Source organism: Dromaius novaehollandiae, unplaced genomic scaffold (assembly GCF_036370855.1).
Source record: "Dromaius novaehollandiae isolate bDroNov1 unplaced genomic scaffold, bDroNov1.hap1 HAP1_SCAFFOLD_31, whole genome shotgun sequence".
NCBI classification, from domain to species: Eukaryota; Metazoa; Chordata; class Aves; order Casuariiformes; family Dromaiidae; genus Dromaius; species Dromaius novaehollandiae.
The window spans coordinates 2,449,666-2,473,782 of NW_026991289.1; the positions used below are offsets into that span (position 1 = coordinate 2,449,666).

The 24,117-nt window shown below is 50.0% G+C and overlaps 1 protein-coding gene across 1 annotated transcript; it reads right to left on the reverse strand.

The window, feature by feature from the left end:
• Positions 1–23,087: 23,087 nt before the first annotated feature.
• LOC135325584 (olfactory receptor 14C36-like) lies at positions 23,088–24,023 on the reverse strand. Its single transcript, XM_064503685.1, has one exon. It carries the CDS (start codon positions 24,021–24,023, stop codon positions 23,088–23,090), a length of 936 nt encoding a protein of 311 aa, XP_064359755.1.
• Between the last annotated feature and the right edge of the window lie 94 nt (positions 24,024–24,117).

Genomic DNA, 24,117 nt, shown 5'->3' on the forward strand with positions numbered 1-24,117 from the left:
ACCCAATGAGGAGCAGGAGACCCCAGACCAAAAAATTATTATTGGTCTAACTATCGCGTGAGGGGTGGGAAATGTAAGTCAAAAAGACTATAATTACCGAGAATTTGTTTATGTTGGGGTCCCTCTTTGGAGGCACCCAGCTCGAGCTGTAATTATGGCACGTGCGTGATTAAAATTATCTGATTTGTTTTGATTTGACTCTGAACTTTTCTGCGGGAACCTAGGGTCGAGCCCTGTTATGGTGGCCGACAAGCCTAACTTCCATAACAGTTTGGCACCCCAGATGGGACCCTAGGCGACCACTGTCAGGCCTCTCGTCTCCAAACGATCATCTGGCGCCATCGGGTGAGTTCACCTGGGATCTTTGGCACTGAGAGGCACCGAGAAGGTGAGTCTTAAACTCCCGTCTAAATTCTAAATCCTGGTCTGGTAACAGTGCACTGAAGGGGGGGTATGCAGACTGGCCACCGTAAGGCGTACCAGGGGGATGGGCGCGAGTCCCATCCCCAGGGTTAGAGTGGGTCTAAGTCCCAGCTCGGTCCGGCCGGAGGAGGGGTGTGCAGCCTGATCAGCGTAAGGCGCACTGCAAAACTTTGACACCGAAAATTAGAGTCACTGTGACTGGTGTGAGTTTAAACAGTACTGTGTATGTGTGTGTGTGTGTGAGCGCGTATAACTTGGGAACTGATCGGGGCACCCGTCGGCTGAAAAGCCGCCCGCTGCGAAGGGACAGCAGTCCTAGCAGTTAAAGACTCGGGGGGTGTGACTGCGGTTCCCAGGGAGCGAGCGAGCGAGCGAGCGAGAGAGAAAGGAAGTGTGAAAGTGTGTGATCACACCAGCTACAGGGACTGGTATTACCGGTAAGGAAGTGCGCTGGCTGCTTTGCTTAAGACGCACTTTCCAGAAACTCAGTATGGGAAATAATCTTGACATAGACAAGGGGACGCCCTTAGCCAAAATTTTGGAAAACTGGAGTAAAATCGATGGCACCAAAAATTTAGGGAGAAAAAGGTTAGTCCAACTATGTCAGGAGGATTGGCCGTTCCTGACTAAGGAAGGTAATCTGGCAGAGCGATGGCCGCCCCAGGGGGCCTTCGGTTACCAGGAGCTAGCTTTCCTGCGTCATCATTTGGAGAATAGGTTCCCCAGTCAAATGGATTACTGGTATGTATGGGACAACTGGGCATTTGCTAGACGAAAAGAGGCGCCTGGGAAAGAGAGAATCTTTCCTCAGAATGCTGTTAGTACCGCAGCTGCTGAAAAGCCTGTGGCAGTTATTCCACCCTATGCGCCACCCCCTGCTTCAGCTTCCCTATACCCCCCCTTGCCTTCCACCCCCGTCCTTCAAGCTCCTCTGGAAATCGTTCCTGTGCCAGGAGCGGCCCCACCCGATCTGGAAGGGGTACTTCGGATCGCCACTACACGAGTCTACCGACCCTGGAGACCCCAAGATTTAATTATATGGAGTCAACGGCTCCCCAGACTTAGGGATGATCCAGAGGGAGTGTTACAAATCATAAAGGGAATTGTGCGGGCGTATGACCCTACCTGGGGAGATGTACAAACACTCCTTGAATCTGTGTTCACTCCAGATGAAAGGTGCTCAATTTTGGATGCAAACCACCGTTGGGCAGCAGAGGGGGGTGTTGGGGCTGCTCCAACAGCCTGGCCAGCTGTGGACCCCGGGTGGAATCATAATGTAGATGCAGATTACAGGCAGTTGCAATTAGCCAGAGAGGGCTTAGAAGAAGCTATACCTTTGGCAGGACAAAAGACTGCAAATTGGTCTAAAGTAAGGGAGTGTCAGCAACAGGCAGAGGAACACCCCTCGGCTTTCTTTGCTAGGCTAATTAAGCAAGTCAGAATGTATGGGGGAGGACTAGACCCAGAAGCTGAGGCTAACAGGCCGTTAATGATTTCTACATCTGTAGACCAAGCAGCCCCGGACATTAAAAAGTATTTTTCCAAACATGTCCCTGACTGGCCAGGAAAGCAAATGGATGAAATATTACGTTTAGCCACATTTGTCTATAATAGTCGAGAGGAGGAGAGGGCAAAAGAAAAGAGACAGCAAAAAAAAGAAGAAGTTAGTGTGTTAGCAGCTGTGTTAAGAGATGGATTTAAAGGACCCAGGGGGAGGGGACGTGAAAGAGCCAGGAGAGATAGATGGAGTCAAAGTGAACGTGCTGTACAGTCAGGAGTTAATGATGTTTGTTATTATTGTGGGGAACAAGGACACTGGCAGCGGGAGTGCCCAGTGAGGCCCCGTGTAGTTAGGAACAGAGGAACCGGCATGAGACAATCAAACACTAAGGAGGAGACCAGGCGATTCCCAGTCAATCCACAATGAGAGGAAACAGGAGACTCAGAAAATACTGTGGAAATTGGGGTAAATTTATGGGATGTAGATTTGGATTTTGAGGGTCATGTAATGGCAAATATAGAAGGTTTAGAAGTTCCCTTTCTAGTGGATACTGGAGCCACCCTTTCCCTTTTAAATTTCGAGCCTAAAGGATGCAAGTCATCAGATAAAATAGTGATGCAAGGAGTGATGGGAAAAGGCGAACGAATGTTATCTAAGCCCTTATTACTCACTATTGGGGGTAAAACAGTGTGGGGACATTTTATAATTTCCACAAACGCACCCATATGCCTTTTGGGGAGAGATCTCCTGCAAGCCTTGGATACTCAGATCTGCTTACAGCCGGAAGGGATAAAGCTAATAATTATGGGTTCATGTGTTCTGGCTAAGACACCAGAACCAGAGTCAACTAATCTGCAAATTCCAACAGGTTTAGAATCAGTTTCTAAAAAGTTATGGAGCTCTTCAGGAATGGATGTGGGACTACTAAAACCAGCCAGTCCAGTCTCGATGAAAACAAAGGGGGGTTGCCTCCTGCAGTTAAACAATACCCTATCCCAAAGGAAGCAGAGAAGAGTATCCAAAAACAAATCAATCATTATCTGAAACTGGGTATCCTTAGAGTCTGTGAATCCCCATATAACACCCCAATTCTGCCAGTTAAAAAGAACAGGCAAGATGCTGATGGCGATCCAGAGTATCGCTTTGTACAAGATTTAAGGGCTAGAAACCAACATGTAGTTGCTCCACATCCAGTAGTCCCCGACCCATCAACCATTTTACTACAGATACCCCATTGGGCAACTTATTTTACTGTCATTGACCTAACCGCAGCCTTTTTTAGTATACCGATAGCTGAAGATAGCCAAGATCTCTTTGCTTTCACTTGGAAGGGACAACAATTAACTTGGACAAGGCTGCCACAGGGATTTAGTGGGTCTCCGACTATTTTTTCGCGTATACTTAAAAATGACCTCTCAGATATTGAACTTCCAGGACATTCTGTATTAATACAATATGTAGATGATTTGTTATTGGCAAGTAAAGATTATGAGACACGTTTAAAAGATACTGTTTCTCTATGTAACGCTCTTGCAGAAAAAGGGCATCGGGCATCTCTGTCTAAACTCCAGCTGTGCCAAAGAGAGGTAAAATATTTGGGTTTTATCTTAAGAGAAGGACACAGGTTAGTTGATCCAGAACGAGTAAAGACAATTCTTGATATGCCTCGTCCTGTAACAAAAAAACAGCTTAGGGGATTTTTAGGAGCTGTAGGATTCTGCTGACCGTGGATTCCTGGGTTAGCAGAACTTACTAAGCCTCTGGTACAGGCAACAAAAAAGGAGGAGATAGAGCCTTTGGTCTGGGGCCCAGAAAGGGAGAAAGCTTTTACATCTGTGAAAAAAGCATTGGTTTCAGCCCCTGCTCTAGGGTTACCAGATTATAGCAAACTATTTGAATTATTTGTCCATGAACGACAGGGAGTAGCAAGTGGGGTACTCACCCAAAAACTAGGCCCTCACCGTAGACCAGTGGCCTATTACTCCACGCAACTAGATGAGGTAGCTAAAGGCACTCCAGGATGCATCAGAGCAGTAGCAGCTACTGCAGCTCTTATTGAAAAAAACATAACCTGCAGTTTTGGGTCACTCATTGACTGTGTATGTGCCACATGAAGTAGAACTGTTAATGAAACAATACGCGACTCAAGCGCTATCCCCACAGAGAGCTCACCGCTATGAACTGATAATACTGCATGCAGATAATGTGACTTTAAAAAGATGCAAGATTTTGAATCCAGCAATGCTATTGCCTCAACCGGAGGATGGAGAGCCACATCATTCCTGTGAGCAGGTGGTCGTCAGCTCGAGCAAGCCCCGGGAGGACCTTAAAGATGAACCTTTGGAGAACCCAGACTTAGTTCTGTTTACAGATGGATCATCCTATTATTTGGACAGAAGGCGCCACTCCGGCTATGCTGTCACTAACGTCTTTGAGATACTTGAGGCTAATCCTTTGTCTCCGTCTGTAAGTGCTCAAGGAGCAGAATTAATAGCATTGACCCAAGCAGCAAAAATAGGTAAGAGCTTGCGGGTAAATATCTATACCGACTCTAAATATGTATTTGGAGTGTGTCATGCAACAGGGATGTTATGGAAAGAACGAGGATTCTTTTCGTCATCAGGAAAGAAATTAGCTAATGGAGAAGAAATACGTAATTTGCTGGAAGCAGTTCAACTGCCCAAAGAAATTGCGGTAATACACTGCCCAGCCCATACTAAAGACACTACAGAAATTAGCAGAGGAAATGCTTTAGCAGACGCTGCTGCGAGGGCTGCAGCTCGACAACCTCTGAGAGAATGTATGGGGGCAGTTCCAAGGATGGACCAGAGTGAGTGGCCAAACTTAATAGACCCCAAAACTATGTATGAAAAAGACTGCTCAGTGGAAGAGAAAAAGCAATGGGAGCAGTAGGAAGCAAAACAAAATGATGATGGAATATGGACAATTGGGGAAAAACCAATTCTACCAAAAAATATTTAACTACGATAGCTAGGTGGTTTCATGATAAAGCTCATGGGGGAGCCGAGGCAATAGCTAAGCAGGTACAGAAAGTATGGGCTGCTCCAGGAATTTATGCAGCTGCTAGAAGAATAACAAATAGCTGCCCGACCTGCCAGAAGTTTTCAAATAACAAGCCAAGCTCAGATTTGGGGGGGACGACCATGGGCTTACTTCCCTTTCCAGAAGCTGCAAATAGATTATGAGGATATGCCATCTGTCAATGGATACAAACACTTGTTAGTGATAGTAGATCAGTTATCAGGCTGGGTAGAAGCTTTCCCAACAAGAAAGGCCGACACAGGGGGAGCGGTAAAAGCCTTACTGAAAGAAATCATACCCAGGCATGGGGTCCCAGAAGCCATTGATTCAGACAGGGGTGCCCATTTTACAGCAAGCATAATCAATCAGTTATGTAAATCATTAGGAATAAAAAGAAACCTACATACTCCTTATCACCCACAATCTTCAGGACAAGTAGAAAGAATGAATAGAACATTAAAAGAGAAAATAGCAAGAATATGCACACATGCTAGCCTAAAATGGCCAGAGGCATTAAACTTAGCTCTATGGGATGTTCGAAATTCTCCACGGCAACCTGTAGGACTAACACCAGCAGAAATTCTTTTTGGGAGACATTTGGTGATACCAGGGACTTATATCCCTGCTAAGACCAGCCTATTAGATGGAGATGAACAAGTGACACAGTACGTACTAGCCTTACAAGAATGGTTTAAGGCCTTGCAAAATCAGGCTCAGTGGTTTCAGCCGGTGCCATCAGACGTTCAGGCACATGATATACAGCCTGCAGATAAACTGCTGATAAAGGTATTCTCGCGAAAAACAAAATTAGAACCAAAATGGGAAGGACCCTATACTGTATTGTTAAGTTCTTACTACGCTGTTAAAATTCTAGGAAAAGAGAATTGGATTCACCACTCTCACGTGAAACGAGTGGCGGTCCAAGAAGCAAGCACAGCAGAGGGTGCAGCAGAACAATGAAGACAACCATGTAAAGCTCGATGGGATACACGACTTCCCCAGGGTAATCTGTCCGGACTCGCCTCACTAACACAAATCTCTTTCCCTTTACTGCACCGTACAGGATGGCAGGCAGAAGTGCCATGCTCATGTTGCTGTTTCAGACCCTGGCAATGCTACTTTCCCTAACCTGTGCTCAAAGAACCTTAGAGTGGCCATGGTCCCAGGCCCGTGTTAAGTATACCGGAAGTATGGGATTAAATTCTACTAAAAACTTAAACCTCTCAACCCTGGTCATGCGTGGAACTGAAGTATACTCAGAAAATGAATGGAGCTGGGATAATACTAATCAACTTCCCCAACTCCTGGGAGGGACAGGAAAGGAAATAAAGATAGGGTGTCGAATGATCAACGGGTCCACCCATGAGAAGGTGACTCAAATCTCTCTCACTAAAATCAAATCAGGTGAAAAAGAAAGGAAAATTTGTGCCACTGAAAGACTGGATTGTTGGTACAATTTTACCTTAGAACAACCTGTTTTTATAGTTTGTCTGTGGGCTCACCACAATGTGGGACTATCATTTAAATTTAAAATAGGCATTATTGAGCTCAGTACAACAATACCTACCCCGACTACAATAATTTTCTCCAATATAGATAGCTCTGTTACCATGAAGAATAAGAAAACCTTATCCCCACAAATTTTTGAAACTGGACCGTATGTGATCAGAAATACAGGCCAACAATGAGTATTATTTAATCCATCATGGTCTCTCAAACGAGTAGAGCTATTAATGCAAATTAATATCTCTACAATCAAACCGACCTGTTCACCATTCTTAAGTACGTCCAATGTGGGATGGACAGTGTGGTTACATAGGCAAACCCTCACCTCTCCAAAACGAACAAGGAGAGATGTGACCAGTAACATAGGAACAGGATTGGGAGTCCTAAACAGTATAGATGCTGAAGTACTCGTAAATAAACTGAGCACAACAACAAGTGACTTACACAGATTAAAACATCCACTGAGGTCTTCTCTGTTAGCATTAGGAACTAACTAATGGCTTTCATCCGAGATATTACCTCAATGGGAAAAAAATGAATGAAAAAGATCACCAATTGATAGTGGATGCACTTGGGGAAGCCCAAATTAATATTTCCCTGGCCCTCAGTTGCATCCAAGCTCAACTGTGGATGCAATCTATGGCAGCAGTGACTATAAGGGAAGGGGAAGAAGGCACTTTACCCACTGAAATTCCAAAGGTAATTTGGGATAATGCGACTGAATTTGAAAAGGAATTCCAATCCTGGTGGTATCTGGTCAATTTTATTTATGATCCTATCAACACTAAGGCCACAGCCTTTGTTTTAACAATACGTAATGCTTCAACATATACAATATATCCAATCATTGCGTTAGGATTAAATCACAATGGAGCTATACTCTATCCATTGGAACACAGAGTATGGGCCCAACGAAATGGAAATAAATGGCAAACTGTGGACGTTAGCACATGTATTGTACGGGAACAGCAAGGGTTTATTTGTGAAAGTAATACTATCAAAGCCCAAGACATTTGTCTTGACACTGAGCAAAATGTTTGTCATTTTGAAATACACCCTGATGAAACAGCTGAAACTATGCTTGTATATATTGGGAGAGGATGCGTATGTATGAGAACCTTTTGTAGTCTTATAGTTATAGATGGCATTGTAGTAGATATAAGTAATCATTCAAATATCTGTATTTGTAACTTTACCAAAATCATGGGATGTGATTTTAATTATTCAGCTCCTATCATGTCTTATCAATTGTTACAATCTAATTATACATTAATTCAAAATTTACTACCTACCCCCATTGGGATGAATCTCACCCTGGTAAGGAAACTACTACAACATGATGATTTGCATCGGCTGCTAGAGCGCATCCGGAACGGTGGACAGAAAACTCTAGTCACTGTTCACCATGATGCAAAAGAGATACATCATATCTTAGAAAGGGTAAAAAGGGACGGAGAACATCATGGCTGGGAAACTCTTCTAGGGTGGTCACCAACTGCAACAGGGATTTATAATCATGTAGTGCACCCGGTAGTAGTTGTGTTAAGTTTAACTGCGTTATGCCTATTACTTACGATCATATTATACATAAGATTAGGAAAAGTGATATTACGCCTCGAAAGGCTTCGAGAACTCTGTTTAAAATATTGGCAGGGATGCTTCATAAAAACAAAGGGGGGGAACTGTTAAAGAACAGTGAATTGAAACTGTCTAGGAATAGCTGCTTAGCACAACTTATATAAAACTTACTTAGCATGAGTGGCTAGATTTGCTGAAGCCTTAGGCCGAGCGTGGGAAAAGTAACGAATCTTTACTTAGTTTAATACAAAATAGTGCCTCAGAGCTCGTTCAGCCTGGGAAGATAAGGAAGCCATACGCAGTCTGCGCACCTGTGTCACCGACTCCGAGAGGGAAGACGCCAAAACAATTGGGAAAATAAGACCTTGGGAGACAACCGCCAGACCCAACAAAAACAGAGGTACGACCGTCATCAGAGACTGCAAAAAACAAGAATAAGGAGAAAAACAGCTTGCCTCAGAATGACGATGAGACCCAATGAGGAGCAGGAGACCCCAGACCAAAAAATTACTATTGGTCTAACTATCGCGTGAGGGGTGGGAAATGGAAGTCGAAAAGACTATAATTACCCAGGATTTGTTAATGTTGGGGTGCCTCTTTGGAGACACCCAGCTCGAGCTGTAATTACAGCACGCGCGTGATTAAAATTATCTGATTTGTTTTGATTTGGCTCTGAACTTTTCTGCGGGAACCTAGGGTCGAGCCCTGTTATGGAGGCCAACAGGCCTAATTTCCATAACACTGAGCAGCAAAACACTGGGGCCACCACCCGGCTCCACCACAGGGCACCCCGCACTGGGACACGCTGCTACCCCCGCACCACACAGAAGGTTGGCAGCCAACACGCGCCTCTGCATCAGCAACACACAAGGCAGCAGACAGGGCACCCCCAAGCACCCCAAAACACAGAAAGCCCAACTCTCCATCCCTTCAATTCCCTTCTAGTCCTCCAAGGCCTTGCAACAGGCACTGCCTCTGAACAGCCACTCACAGCCCGGGGCCTGCTCACTTCCCACCTCCAGGAAGCAGAGGAGAAGGGCTCTCACAGGGCTGATCAGGCAGCTCTTGCCTCTCGCTTGTGCCTCAACTTCTCTGAAAGCCTCTCAGAGCCCCTCGGAAATGCGGTTTTCAGAACAGAAGAGACCCCTGGGAAGGGCCCCTCGCGAGGACACCAGCAGCCTGCTCAGCCTTTGCCCAGCAGCTCCCAAACGCAGCTCTGAGCAGCACCTGGGGGCTGCGGTGGCAGCAGCAGCTCAGGGAAACCCTGGAAAATGGGTCTCAGACCCAGGGCAGGGGCAAAGCTTCCTGCCCCTGTTGTCCGAAAAGCGGATTCGTTGCCCGGTGTGCAATAAGCCGATAATTACACACTCAGGAGAGACATTGGCTTATTTCTTTCAGAGTTGCGCAAGCCTGGGTGCTCGGTGGTTTCCCACAAATCAAGCACCACCCCCCCAACTTTTCAAGTAGCATTTATACAAACAAATTGCCAGATTTGCAACTTTCCCTTTCACACTGATTGGTTAGTGATTTCGTCATTCCCCGGGTCCCACCCCTGTCTCTCATGGTCCTGACGAGGGGAGATCAATTAACACTGCCCCAGCAGGGACAGTAGGTGTTATCTCCCAAAGTCCTGACAAGGGGGAGATAGTCCAGACCCCTTAATTAACTTTGTTTCAGCAGTGAGAAGGGGTTTTGCTTCCCAAGGTCCTGGTGCCCAAGCAGGCCCTATTTCAAAGCCTTCACATCCTCCCTTTCAGAGTGTGGGGCACAGGAATGCAGACTGCTTGTAACTCCCTTATCTTTCCAGCCTGCACCAGCTCTGGGGCCCTTTCTTACTGAACTAGGAGTGCGGCCTAAGGCTTCAGCAAAGGTAGCTACTCCTGCTAAGCAAGTGTGCAGATTTATTTCAGCTACTCATGCTAAGCAAGTTTTATACTTAATGTTAGAAGTTATCCTAATCTACCTAGTTGAAACGTTCTTTCTGAGCTTCCCAGGGTTGTCTTGTAACACAGGTAGCAAATTTGGGGGTTTTCCCATTTCCCATGAGTTTTGCACTCTTTCCTTTTGGGTGAGGCTGGGTAAAGCTGTTTCTCATCTTTGACATGAGTTGGTCCATGGGCTTTTCTGCATCACCTCAAGGTAGTGCTTCTCCCTTGGGTACATTTCCTGGCATCCTGAACTCCCTCCAGGACACTGTCTCACTTGGGGATGTGCAGCCCTGGCTCCCTGGACCTCCCACATTTTTGACCCTGGGCTTCTCAGGACATGCCCACACACTGCAGGGCTGCTGCCCAGGCTCTGGTGCAGAGCCTGTAAGGCAGTGCAGTGCCTCAGGACCTGCATTTTGGCTCATTCGGAAGTTTGTGAGGTGACCAGCTCCCAGCTCTGCAAATCTTGCAGAAGGGAGACTCCATCGCCCTTGAATACTGTCAGAAATGGGGCTTTTCAAGTCTCTGCAAAAGGAAGGACTCATTTGCTTCTTTGAGTTGCTTATCCAACCTGTGGCACCCCCTCTGTGACGTTGTAAGCCCAGCTCTGCACCCTGAGGTCTCTCCCCTTTCTCTCCCCTCTCTCCTGGGTGTCTACCCAAAGTCTTCTCTGTGCACCAGGGACATGGGCAGTGTTGCTTTAGAGAGCTCACTTGAAGCTGTGACACGTTCTGTAGCTGAAGGCCTGATGGAGACTAGGCTGGGATGTGGCCATGCCCCCACACCCCCTCCTGCTCCTGTCCCAAGGATCCAGGAAGGTGTCTGGGGAGAACAGTGGGTTTTGTGTGGGTGGGCTGGGTTTCCCTTGACATGCCTGCATCCTGCATGGGTTGCTTTTCACACTCAGCAAGATCCCTCCTCTCTAGGGGCTTGCAGAGAGTGTTTTCCAGACTTTTGTACAGAAACACAGCCTGGTCTGGGATCCGCAAGAGCAGCACAGCCCTCAGCACAGCCCAGGACCCCCAGGAGCCATGTGGCTCTCGCTTGTATGTCCCCATGTCCTGATTAAGTTGACAGTTTCCAGCATCACCTTTGCAGCACACTATCTGGGCACTGTAACACTGTAACTCCATCACTCTGTTCATTCCCATACCGAGCTGCTGATTTCCATTTCCGTGAGTTTAAAGCTTGCTCCGTCTTTCAGTAGTTTGTTCCTCTGGGCAACTCCTTCATTCTGTTTCTGTCTATCCAAAAGATTTCTAGTCAGGCTATCCCTTGTGAAGAGTGAACCTCATTGGAGGCAGCTGGGACTTAGCAAACAGTTGAGGTGTGTAATTATCTTTAAGGAACTGTATTAAACTTTATTTTATTCTCCTGCAATTAAGAAAAATTCTTCTGTGTCTATTTGCAGCTAGTTCTCTAAGGCAAGCAGGTGGGAATTGGGACATATGAGCTGCAACATTCAGCTACAGGCTTCACTGGAACAAGGGTAGCTTTTAACCAGAGTGATAAAAGTCCCAGGTGACTGACGAGAGCAATGGCAGGGCTGGGAGATGGGGAGGAAGATTGTCCATACTGTGTCTGACCTCTGGGGCACTGCTTTTCCTACATGTCCAGACTTCATAAAGAGACACCCTTTGATAGCAGTTGCAGAATGTTGCTGTCACTTATTCTGAAAGCTGGATAATAATAGTAATAGTAATAATAATAATAATAATAATAATACCTTTAAAAGCAGAAACACCTATATATTCTTGAAATTTTCATCTTTCAGCTCTACTCCTGAAACCTCTCCAATTAGCCATGCAAGACAAAGAAAATTATAGGGAGAGATGTGGTTCATCAGGGCCTTTGGCATTGTAATGAGCCCCATGGTGTATTTGGCGCTGAGTCTGTGAACCTCAGCTATTGCGAGGAGATGGAGCAAAATATTCAAGTCAAAGTCAGAAGCAAATCCCAAACTGTTGTAGAGCCTTAATAGATGCCACTGAGGGCCATTACCAGCAAAGACTCACTGGGGGCTGATCAGAGCAGAAAACTGTAATCACTGATTACAGGCAGGCAAAGGAAATGTGCAGGTGGCTCTGATACCATGTTAACTCTTGATGTGTTTTTCAAGCAAAATGGCCAAGCATGGACACTGAGACCCTGGGAAGGGAGATCCTTTCCCCCACATGTTTTCCATGGCTCTTCCTGGGACAGTGTGAGGGTGGGGGTGTGCAATGTTGATGCAGGACAATGACATGAGACCTCCTGGGCTCCCCAGGAGACAAGAGGACAGTGAGGCCCTGGTGTCTACTCATAGGCCTTGGTGGCAGAGACAACAGCCATAGGGGACAAAGACACCAGGTCTGTAGGAGGCTTTCAGCCTGTTTCAGGCAGTTGGCCTTCCTTGCTGCCCGGGCACACTGCTGTCTGACTAACTTGCATACTAACTGGTATGCAAGTATACTGTGGGAGGAAGCGTCAAAAGCCTTCCTAAAGTCAAGGTACACAGTGCTTTTAACACAGAAGGCTATCAGGTTGGTGAAGCATCATTTCCCCTCAGTAAGTCTTTGCTTACTCTTCCCACTCACCTTCTTCTCCTTTGTTTACCTAGAAATGGGATCGGAGAAGACTCAGTCCATGACACACTCCTGTCACCCTTGCTGACCTATCTGGCTTAGCTGTGCTCGGAAGGTGTCCTCCACACCCTCCAGAATCCTCTTGGACTCTTTCTACCCTGTGGCATTGCCCTCCCAGCATATGCTGGAGAGATTAAAGTCTCCCCATAGGAGCTGGGACCTGTGATCCACAGACTGCCTCGGGTTGATTAAGGTTGCTTTGTAGTTCTGCAACAGCTTGTTCATCTCCCCTTCCTCTTGTTTTGTGGCCCAGGCTATGTGCATTTGTGTATATTTGGGCCGCAGAACCTCAGCTGTGGCACCAGGGCTGAGCACAGCGTTGTTGCTGTGAAACCTGTTCCCAAGAGCTAAGGACACTGTGTATGCAAAGGCCAAAGTTCAGCATAGAGACCTGCCGGCATAGATAGGAGATAGAAATGTTATGATATTAGGCACCCACTAAGGGAGCAAACCCTGCAGTAGCCAAGGCCAGAGAGAAACAGAGCTGGGCCATGCAGCCATGTCAGGAGAGGTGTTTGGTGCCTGAGCTGAGCCTGTAGCATCTGTGCCCAAGGTGACTTTGCAGCACGTTGGGGCCTGTGATGGAGGTGACCGGATGTCCAGGAAGGACAAGGTGGCCCTGAGAAAGTCCCTGGGCCTGAACAGCCTGTGATCCAGGCGTGCTGCAGCTGAATCATTAGCACAGTCCCTGTTCCTATCATTGGGAATGAGAAAAGGCTTAGGGTGAGGAAAACGAGCAGGGTTTGAGAGTCTAGGCATATGAATGGAGACCTTGGTGTGATGTGCCTTCCTGCTGGACATCCCATGTATTGGACAGTCCTGCAGGCCTCTTGTCATTGCATTAAATCAAGTATCTGCCCTGAATTACATTAGGTATTTGCAATGCTGGGATCTGCATATATTTCAGCTTCAGCGTGAGGGGAGCTCTTGCAGTAGTAGACATCAAGTGTCATTTCAGATGGCCAAGGAGATTCTCCACCTGGCCTACCTGATGATCCAGAAGGATGTGGGTCGCCTAGTTGCTCCATCACAGCAAGGGACACTGGTACACGTGTTGGACCACCTCTGGCACCTCAAATGTCCAAAAGTGTGTAAACAACTGGTGCCCACCCTTCATCTCCATTGATCACAGTGGGAGCTTGGACAAGGAGATTGCCTGCGGACACCCATTTTATGCAGACCCCAAAACCTGGGTAAGGGGAATCCCACCGCCTGTGAGTTTGTGGAGTGCACAAGAGGCTGCATGCCAGTCCATGCCAAGGGGCTTCTCAGTGGGCATTAGATGCATTGATTTCTTCCTCTAAATCAGTCCCTGAAGCACAAACCGGTGAACTCGCTTCTTGTCTTTTGCAGGTGTCCTGTCTTCTTATGAGATGGGAGCAGGGCCTCCTAGAGTGAGACATTTCCACCTCTCTCAGATAACCATCCTCTGGTGAGAGCAACTGCAATCCTGAAATCAGTGTCTCTCCACTGCTTAGGGAGGGACCATCGGTGATTATTTTCATCCACTTCAGTGGATATTTCCCTTGGGTGACCCTGATCCTTTTAGGAACTGTCAGCCCTGGAGCCCCAAGAATATCTGAAGGATGCAGAAGGCACAAAGTCACATCTTCAGCTGGGCCTCTGCTCCTGAGCTGGGCCTGGCTCCTGGGACTGCAGGAGCCCATGGCAACCTGGCAGGCACTGCAGAGAGACAGCTCTGTCCAGGAGTAGCTCCTCTTAAAGGAGCAGCAAGACTCAGGGTGCTGCCTGCAGGCACCAGGATGAGATGAGCAACTCAGAAATTAAAGACAGTCAGCAACAGGAGGACAGCTGAGAGCTCGCTGTGAGGAGACATCTTCACTGCCCTTGACACAGTAAGTCTCTGGCTGCAGGGCAACGCTGCTGTGGTTCCTGGAGGGTTCTTCTGCAGCTGGCACCTTCCAGAGCTGATAGGGTCTGTCAGGGCAGCTCTGCCAGCTTCTCCTGTTTGGAGCAGGTGGTGCTTTAGAGTGAGATTCCCACACTGTCAGACTGAGAGGGCATCACAGCTACCTTCTTGAGGGGATGGTGCAGGGGTGTGAAGCCAGGGAGGGCACCCAGATCTGCCCAATGCTGCATTTCAGAGCAGTGTCCCTGCACTCCAGGGTGCTGTGTGCCTGGGGCAGTGACTCTGCTGCCTGCGAGGGTCAGCACTCAGCCTGCCCAGGGAACTCCCTACTGTGCTGCAGGGAGAAACTCTGCATGGAAGGAGTGACCTGCATCAGGGCAGGTTCATTCTCCTGCTGAGAGGGTGCTGCATGGTCAGGGCTGCTCTCAGCTCCAGCTCACCCCCAGGACATTTTCTGAAGGGGACTTTTCAAGACGAAGGTGTATGCTGGTCATACCTGTGAAGGGCAGAGCTCTCCTTCCTGAGTCTGTGCTTAATCTCCCCATCCTTTGACAGGGCTGCAATGGAAACAGAGGTGTTTATTTTAAAAAAGAAACTGGGACTCCTGAACTGTTACACGGAGAGATCAAAAGGTCTGCAAGGAACCTCAGCAAATCCCTTCAGCCACCCCTCTGTGTACACGCAGCACCACCACCATAATCTTTATTAGCCTCCTCAGGGTTGGTCTTAGCTGCTCCTTATCACCTGCAAACCTGAAGATGTCTGCCCCTGAGACAGTGCCAGGCAGCAGCGGGATGATGCATGAAAGGGAGGAAACTTCTCACAGGAAAGGCTGTGGGAGGGTGGATGTGGGCAATTCCCTGACAGCTTCTGCAATGCAGATGCCTTCCCCTGAGCCAGCCCCTGTGTCTCCTCTGCCACCTAGCAGAGCCTCTGCCTGCAAGGCCACAGCATCCAGGGCATGAGATTTTGCAGTCCAACCTCCAGGAGCACAGATGTGCATCTCTCCTGTATGTGCCCATTTTACCACTGCCTGACAGAGGGACTGAGAGCAAAACCTCCTCTGCAGGGGGATGTGCACAGCTGGGTAAGATGCAGGCTTTCCTGCACGCCCTGGATCTGGAGGTGTTTGCATGGGAGCGAGTGGTCCAAGACCCCTTCTAGCCTGGGGGTCTTTGGGCCATGCAGTCTGTAGGGCTGGGGAATGTGCCAAGTCTCCCTAAGGAGACATCCTCTTTTGGACGATGCACTAACCCAAACACTTTTGCCCCTCAGGATTCTCTAGTAATGGAAAAAGCCACGGTTTTCTATCCCTTCAATAGATGTGCCCCATGTGTGGTGAGTAAGCCCTTCTGCTGCAGCCCTTCTTCTGGAGAATGGGTTGTGAAGATGTTGCAGACCCCTTCCCCATTAGGAGTAGGCTTAATCGGAGGGAGGATGTGGACACAGAGCTTGCCTGTACCCCCTGCCCCGCAACCCCTATTGTGGCTGCAGATGGGGTGCAGGTGGTAAACTGATGTGAGGATAGGATCTATCTTAGTGGAACGAGGACCTCTGCAATGGGTCCTGTAAGCCCTGCCTTCATGTGCCTATTTTCCTCCCTTGCACCGAGTGGGAGCTGGGGGTGGTTGATTTGGATAGAGACACCTCTGTTCAGAAGGGTGAAAGAGGAGGAGATGAATTCCTCCCAGGGTTCTTCTCTTTCAGAGGCTGATGGGCTGGATGCTAATGTCATCTCTTCCTCAGGACTTGGAGAGTATTCCCATGAGGTCACTGCTTGAAATCCCCCTCATTCAACTCAGGACATCCAGCCCCAGAAACTGCCCTCCCCTAACCCCCAAATACGTGTTGCTGTTTGCTATCTGCATGTACCCAGTGTGGCAGAGCATCTGGTGAGAGCTAAGGAACTGAAGTGACAGAGGAGTTTCAAATATGAAAAGTCAGTCTTGTTCTTGAGTCATACTTGTGGTTTGGCTGGGTACCAGGGCTACACTTGTGTGCACACCCAGAGCACTTCGGTCATTAGCTCCTTGCCTGGCCTGAGAATTTCCTGGCCAGTCATCTGCACAGGTGAGAGAATAGGTTGTCATGAGACAACAGACCACCTTGAAACTAGGTGCTTGACTGGACCTAGGCAATTAAGTATTTGAGAGTTATGGCAGCCCTGCAGGTGGGAATTTCTGAAGGTTCTAGGAATTCCCCTGTGGCAAATCCTGCTGTGTCTAGTCCAATTTGTATGCCAAAATGTGTTGATAAACATCCTGTGTGGGGTGTCCTGAGGTGTCCTTGCTGCAACAGTGATCCGATTGTGCATGTCTAAGACATTTGTAAATAGTCCATACAAAGTGTTCCTGCAGTAATTGTCACATACTGTGCGGTTAAGGAGCATCAAGAGCAATGAATTATGCATGTGCTGGGTGGTCACGTGGGTCCGCAGCCAACTGGATTGGAACTGAGCCAACCAGGGGTTCAGGAGTCTCACCTAATCCCGCTGACAGCACTGCAAGGACACTTTGTCACTGCACAATGACTGACCATCCCGTTTTGATTCCGAGTGTCTGTGTAACAAGCAGTGCTGACTGCTCTGGAGCCCATGGACAGAGGACCCTGTTCCCCATGGCAGACTCCAAAAGCAGAGACTAGAGCAGAAGCAGAGGAGGTGAAGGAAGGTCCTCCTGGTAAGGAGAAAGGACATGTGGGGAGTTGTTATGAGAAATGCTGTGGGTTTTGTTCAAAGTCAGTGCTAACTTGTCAGTATCTTTTCCTCCCTGGACAGTCCGCCAAAGCCCAGAGGCAGCAAATGTCCAACAGCAGCTCCCTCAGTGAGTTCCTCCTCCTGGCATTTGCGGACACATGGGAGCTGCAGCTCTTGCACTTCTCACTCTTCCTGGGCATCTACCTGGCTGCCCTCCTGGGCAACGGCCTCATCATCACAGCTGTAGCCTGCGACCACCGCCTCCACATCCCCATGTACTTCTTCCTCCTCAACCTCTCCATCCTCAACCTTGGCTCCATCTCCACCATTGTCCCCAAATCCATGGCCAATTCCCTGTGGGACACGACGGCCATTTCCTACACAGGATGTGCTGCCCAGGTCTTCCTGGTTGTATTCTTGTTCACGGCAGAGCATTTTCTTCTCACAGTCATGGCCTATGATCGCTTTGTTGCCATCTGCAAACCCCTGCACTACAGGACCCTCATGGACAGCAGAGCTTGTGTCAAAATGGCAGCAGCTGCCTGGGGCAGTGGTTTTCTCTATGCTGTACTGCACACTGTTAGCACATTTTCAATACCACTCTGCCATGGCAATGCCCTTGGCCAGTTCTTCTGTGAAATCCCCCAGATCCTCAAGCTCTCCTGCTCAGACTCCTACCTCAGGGAAGTTGGGCTTCTTGTGGTTAGTGCCTGTTTATTCTTTGGGTGTTTCATTTTCATTGTGGTGTCCTATGTGCAGATCTTCACTGCTGTGCTGAGGATCCCCTCTGAGCAGGGCCGGCACAAAGCCTTTTCCATGTGCCTCCCGCACCTGGCCGTGGTCTCCCTGTTTGTCAGCACTGCAATGTTTGCCCACGTGAAGCCCCCCTCCCTCTCCTCCCCATCCCTGGATCTAGTGGTGGCTGTTCTGTATTCGGTGGTGCCTCCAACACTGAACCCGCTCATCTACAGCATGAGGAACAAGGAGCTCAAGGAGGCACTGAGGAAAACGATTCAGCTGGTACAATGTCAGCAGTAATAACCATCCCTTGTGCATCACTTCATCATTCTCAGGATATTTTTGGTCAAGGCTATGGATTGTTCATTTCTTTTTGTCTTATATTTCTATACTATATTCATTTTGAAAGAAAAACATTTGGATTCTTCCTGCTTCTCCTCAGTAATTCCTCTCCTGAATCTGACCCAGAGACCATGTTGAAGCAGGAAGCCAGGCTTCCCCCTTCATCAGCAGACATGGGGGAACCTCAGAGCCTGCTAGTCTGAGCTCCCTCGGATGCCCCCCACGCAATGAGGAGAGTTTCCCTTTGCAGTGTCTGTTTTGGCACTGACACCAAGGGAGCTCAGGGGCACAGTCAGGCTCGGATGAGTACAGGTAGGGGGAGACCATGGGTCCCATGTCCATTAGGAGAGCTCAGCTTCCCTGGGCACTGTCAGGGTGTGATCGCACACCCCTCTCCTGTGAGGGTGACAGCCAGGTGTCACTGTGGGCTGGTCCCTTTCCTCTACAGAGCTCCAACACTCCAAGAAGAGCAGGAGAGAAGGGGAGGAGAGTCAGGCAGCAGCTTGTGGGGACAGACCTTCTGCTCCTCAGTACCTCCCCCCTCTGCCACAGCAGCCATTGCCCTGCTGCAGCCTCTGTGTGGGGGCTGCAGCTTTCCTGGAGATACATCGACACAGCAGTGAGACTTTCTCTTTTCAAGGCTTCTTCTCCTCATTTCCACACTGTCCTGCTGTGCTCCCATGTGTACATGGCCCAGGAGTTCTCATAACCTGGTGGTGGTAGGGTTGTGCATCCATGTGCAGATGTCCTGGAAGTACAGGCAGGAGCAGGCAATGGGCACCCTTATGCCAGACCTGGTCTCCACAATAACATTTCTATAATAAAAGAGCATCTCCCCTGTGATGTGCCTGAAGTCTGGCCTTTCTTCAGAAGATGGAGTCAAATTTACGCCCACGGGATTGCACCACACAAGGGCCTGCTGCTCTGCTTGTGAACTCCATGGGAGCCAGGAGACGAGCTCAGAGTCCCCGGGTGATCTGTTAGGGACTGAGGGCTGGATTCAGGGTTCATCTGTCAGTGACCAGTGGAGATGGGGAATGGTCTCTGAATTGCCTGCCTGGGGCTGTCCCACAGGTGACAGTGCTGATGAGAGATGCCCATCCTTCTGGAGGGGAATTTGATTCCCCGGGAGAGCTCAGGGGATCTCCAGGGACAGCATGTGCCTAAGGGGGCAGTGAGTGGAGCCTCACAGAATGAGGGATGGTCCATGGTGCAGTAACCAGAAGGTAGAGCACTAAATCCAGGTGGGCATGGGGAAACGAGGGCTCTGCAACCCCTGGAGAAGCAGTGGGGACCCAGGGGGCCCAGGGAAGGGGCACTGGAGAGTGATTCCTGCACCCTGAGTGAAACACCACAGGCTGGAGCTAGTGCCCCCCCCCAAACACATCTCCTGCCATTGCAAATGTCCTGGGTCCCTCTGAGCACTGTCCATGAGCACAGAGAGGTGCCAGCAATATCAGCGGTGGTGGTGAGCCCTCTCTGGCTGGGTCTGCTTCCTGTCCCGACCAGCATGGCCAGAGCTGAGTCAGGAGTCACCCCGTGGCCCCACAGCCGCTCACTCTGCAGAGCAGCACCGCCAGCCTGAGGCCCTGCAGGGAGCACAGGGCAGGGGTGCAGGAACAGCCAGGCCAGCATGGACGCAGTGACCTGGGGAAAGGCTCTCTGGGCAGCAGGGATGTCCCAGGAGAAAAGCAGGGCAGCATTCAGAGAGAGGAAATGAGAAGGAGAAGCAGGTCTCTGTGCACCAGCTCGGAGCAGGCAGCTCTGTCCCCAGGGCAGCAGGAGCTGCCAGAGGGGCTGCAGGGCCAGGGCTGTCGTGCTGAGCTGGGCAGCGGGGTGGGCATGGAGGGGCTGCAGGCAGACAGGGAGGGGGATCTGCTGGGCACAAGAGCAGGGGAGACAGAGACTGACCGGCCTCATTGCGGGGCCTCATCCCCCTTGCCAGGAAGCTGCTGCCCTTGTCCTTGGGCTGTGCCTGAGTCATGCTGTGAACATGGCTGGCCCTGCGCCTCTTGGGTGCTGACCTGACCCTGTCCTTGTCCTGCTGACCTTACTCCCCATCTCTGCCTCAGACCTGCCTCCTCACTACAGTCAAGGAAGTCTTGACAAGGAAAGCTGTGACCCGAGCAGATCCCAGAGAAGGTTGTAGGTACAAAAGGTGACCCTAGCTCCATAGCAGCAACTCCTGCCTAAGGAGAGCTTTGGATTTGAGACCCCTACCCAGGTAACACTGCACAGAAAGTCTTAGTTGGGCGAAAAAGTGAGCCAGGCACTTGGGCCTGATTTTGTGATGCATAGTTATGACCACAGGTTTTGCTGTATCACAGCTCAAGTGTTCATGAACCATTTGTGACAGGGTTCCTGCCAGAAAGAGTATGTTGTCAGGAGCACCAAGAGCGGGGCTGCTCCATGTGGGAAGAATTGCTGGGAGATGAGGGTGCAGGCAAGGCAGGGCAGGGTCCCACTGATGAGAGGTGCCGTCCCACAGTGCTTGGACAAGAGGAGCAGAGCAGGTTTGGGGATGGTAACTGGGGTCAGGCACAGTCCAGAAATGGCCAGATAAGACTGGAGGGCTCCATCCAGCCCTATTTTGTGTGGGATGTTGGACTGGAGACCTCCAGAGATCCCTTCCCACCAAAACTCCTCTGCAACTCCATCAATTCCTGCTCCTCGGCCTCTGTTCCGGCACAGCTGGCACAGGGACAAGAGCACCTAGGGCAGGGCAGAACGAGCCCAAATGGGAGAGTGTCAGGGGGAAGATCCAAAGGCCCCTGGCTCAGCCCTGGGCTTTGGAAAACTCCCTCATGCAGCCTGAGAGGCTCTGTCTGCCTCTTCCACCCTGCCCTGTGCTTCCCTCCCATCGGCCACAGCAGAATCCAGCATCACCTGGGGACTCTCTTCCTCATGGGGAGGAGAGGAAGGGCCTTCACCAGCCCCACACTGCCTTTCCCGCCCGCAGCCTTTGCAGTTGCACCTGTCTGGGTCTGTCCACTTGCATTCCCCATAGTCACGGCTGCACTGAAGTCCATTGTGGCACTCCTACCCTTGAGCTGACATCCACCCTGCACCTGAAGCCTGGCCGGTCACAATAGCATCACCCATCCAGTGCCCCGGCTGTGCAGCCGACGGCAGGGGTCTTCGCCCCAGTTTCCCTGCTCCTGGCACCACTGCTGCTGTGCTCATGTCAAACCCTCCTGCTGCCAGACTGCCCCGACGCCCGAGGCAGCTCCAGTTCCCTCAAGGGCTGTGCTGAAACCTTTCAGGAGTGTGCTGAGGTGGAGCTGGCACCAGAGACCTCTGACATGAAACGGGCTAGGTTATTATTAAATGACTATTAAATGATCCCCCAGAGTCTTGGGGATCCAGGCACCCGGCCCCTGCCCAGCCTGGGCTGTGCCCCATGTGGGGGTCAGCAGATAGCCATGCTCTGGCATCTGCCATGGTCTAGTGCAGAAGAGAGGCCGTGCAAGGCTGGCCTTTTCCTCTCCGTCGGCATATGGAGACATGCAGGAGAACAGAGCTGGCCATGGCCCACCCCACAGCTGGGGTGTGCAGCCAGCACTGGAAGGGCTGGTCTGGGATGATGACCATGGGGCAGTTTCTCCAGTGTGTGCATGTGTAGTGAGAACACCTGCGGGAGATCTGGCGAGGAGTCAGGGGACCGACAGAGCATGTGATTGCAGCCCCAGTGTGTGCTCTCTGCACACCAACTGAACTCCCGTCAAAGGTCAGACATGCATATTCCATTTTGTCAACAAGGTGTAGCTGCTTCGCAGCCAGTAGCTACTCAAACTTAGCATCACTGAGATAAGGAAATAGTTCTAGCAGATGTAAGGGTCCCTTAGGATACAACAAATTGAGTTCCACCTGGGCATCTGACCCGTGTCTCCAGCAGCTTCCCATCAGCGACCCCCCTCCCCCCCGCCCCGGGCAGTTCCCAGGCCTCCCCAAGCAGTTTGGAGAGTAACTCTTCTATTAAATATGTCCTGATTAACCTATCATGAACCTTCAGTGTCTCTCTATGCCAGTATCTGACCCTTCCTTTCCCTCACTGGCCATGCAGGTCAGGGCAGAGCCAGCTGGACCAGCATCACTGCACCTGACAAACCCTCCCCAGGGTCTGTGGCTGTGGAGGATGCTTGGAGCAATCACAGGCCATTTCACATTGCTCAGGAGATGTTCAGGGGTGTCATTAGGCCCAGCCCACTCCCTCTCCTGAGACTGCAGAGCCCTGAGTTGGTGCATTCCTTGGTTTGGCCCTTTACCTTTGGGTGACTGCACTTGGTTTGGGGAGTCTCCACTCACTGCCCACTCCAGGCACAAACTGCCCCTGGAGATCTGTGCTCTTCTGGGAGCTCCATATTGCCTTCCAGAAGGATGGGCATCTGTCACCAGCCCTCTAATATTTGAGACAGTCCCTGGCAGAGACCTCTTGACCACTCACCCTTCCCTGGGGCACTGGGCACCCACAACTGAATCCAGCCCTCATTCCCTAACACATCACCCAGAAGAGGTCATGTTCTTTAGCCCATGGAAAACCTAGGCACAGCAACAGAACAATTCCCTGTGTGCATTCTTGGCTCTAGCTTGGGAAGAAGAGCCTATTGTTCAGGCACAGTACTGAGGAGATCCCCTTTTATTACAGCAATGCTACTTGGGAGGCCAGCTCTGACACAGTGATAGGCAGATTGACAGAAGGCCTCTGGGTCAGACAGATGATGTTTGTGCTCTTGGAGAAGTGGGATGAATTCAGACATTTGTGTACAAACGTGGCTATTACAGACAGAACTCCCAAGGCACAAGAGCTGTCTGACATAAGACAAGAAGAGTGATGGGCAGCCTATTGCTGCTGAACCAGTACCTCTTGAATCAGTTTCCTCAGTGCCTCCTTGAGCTCCTTGTTCCTCATGCTGTAGATGAGCGGGTTCACTGCTGGAGGCACCACCGAGTACAGAATGGACACCACCAGATCCACAGCTGGGGAGGAGAGGGAGGGGGGCTTCAGGTAGGCAAACATTGCAGTGCTGATGAACAGGGAGACCATGGCCAGGTGCGGGAGGCACATGGAAAAGGCTTTGTGCCGGCCCTGCTCAGAGGGGATCCTCAGCACAGCAGTGAAGATCTGCACGTAGGACAGCACAATGAAAATGAAACACCCAAAGAATAAACAGGCAGTAACCACAAGAACCCCAGCTTCCCTGAGGTAGCAGTGTGAGCGGGAGAGCTTGAGGATCTGGGGGATTTCACAGAAGAACTGCTCCAGGGCATTGCCTTTGCAGAGTGGTATCGAAAATATGTCAGCAGTGTGCAGTGCAGCATTGAGAAAACCACTGCCCCAGGCAGCTGCTGTCATTTTGACACAAGCTCTGCTGTCCATGAGGGTCCCATAGTGCAGGGGTCTGCAGATAGCAACAAAGCGGTCATAGGCCATGACTGTGAGAAGAGAATACTCTGCTGAAAACAAGAAGAGAAGCAGGAAGACCTGGGCAGCACATCCTGAGTAGGAAATGGCCCTGGTGTTCCACAGGGAATTGGCCATGGATTTGGGGACAGTGGTGGAGATGGAGCCAAGGTTGAGGAGGGAGAGGTTGAGGAGGAAGAAGTACATGGGGGTGTGGAGGCAGTGGTCGCAGGTTACAGCTGAGATGATGAGGCCGTTGCCCAGGAGGGCAGCCAGGTAGATGCCCAGGAAGAGTGAGAAGTGCAAGAGCTGCAGCTCCCACGTGTCTGCAAACACCAGGAGAAGGAACTCGTTGAAGGAGCTGCTGTTGGACATTTGTTCCCGCTGGGCTTTGGGGACTGTCTGAGGAGGGAAAGACAGTGGCAAGTTAGGGGAGACCTTCCAAGGGGGGGAAAAAAAAATCTCATTG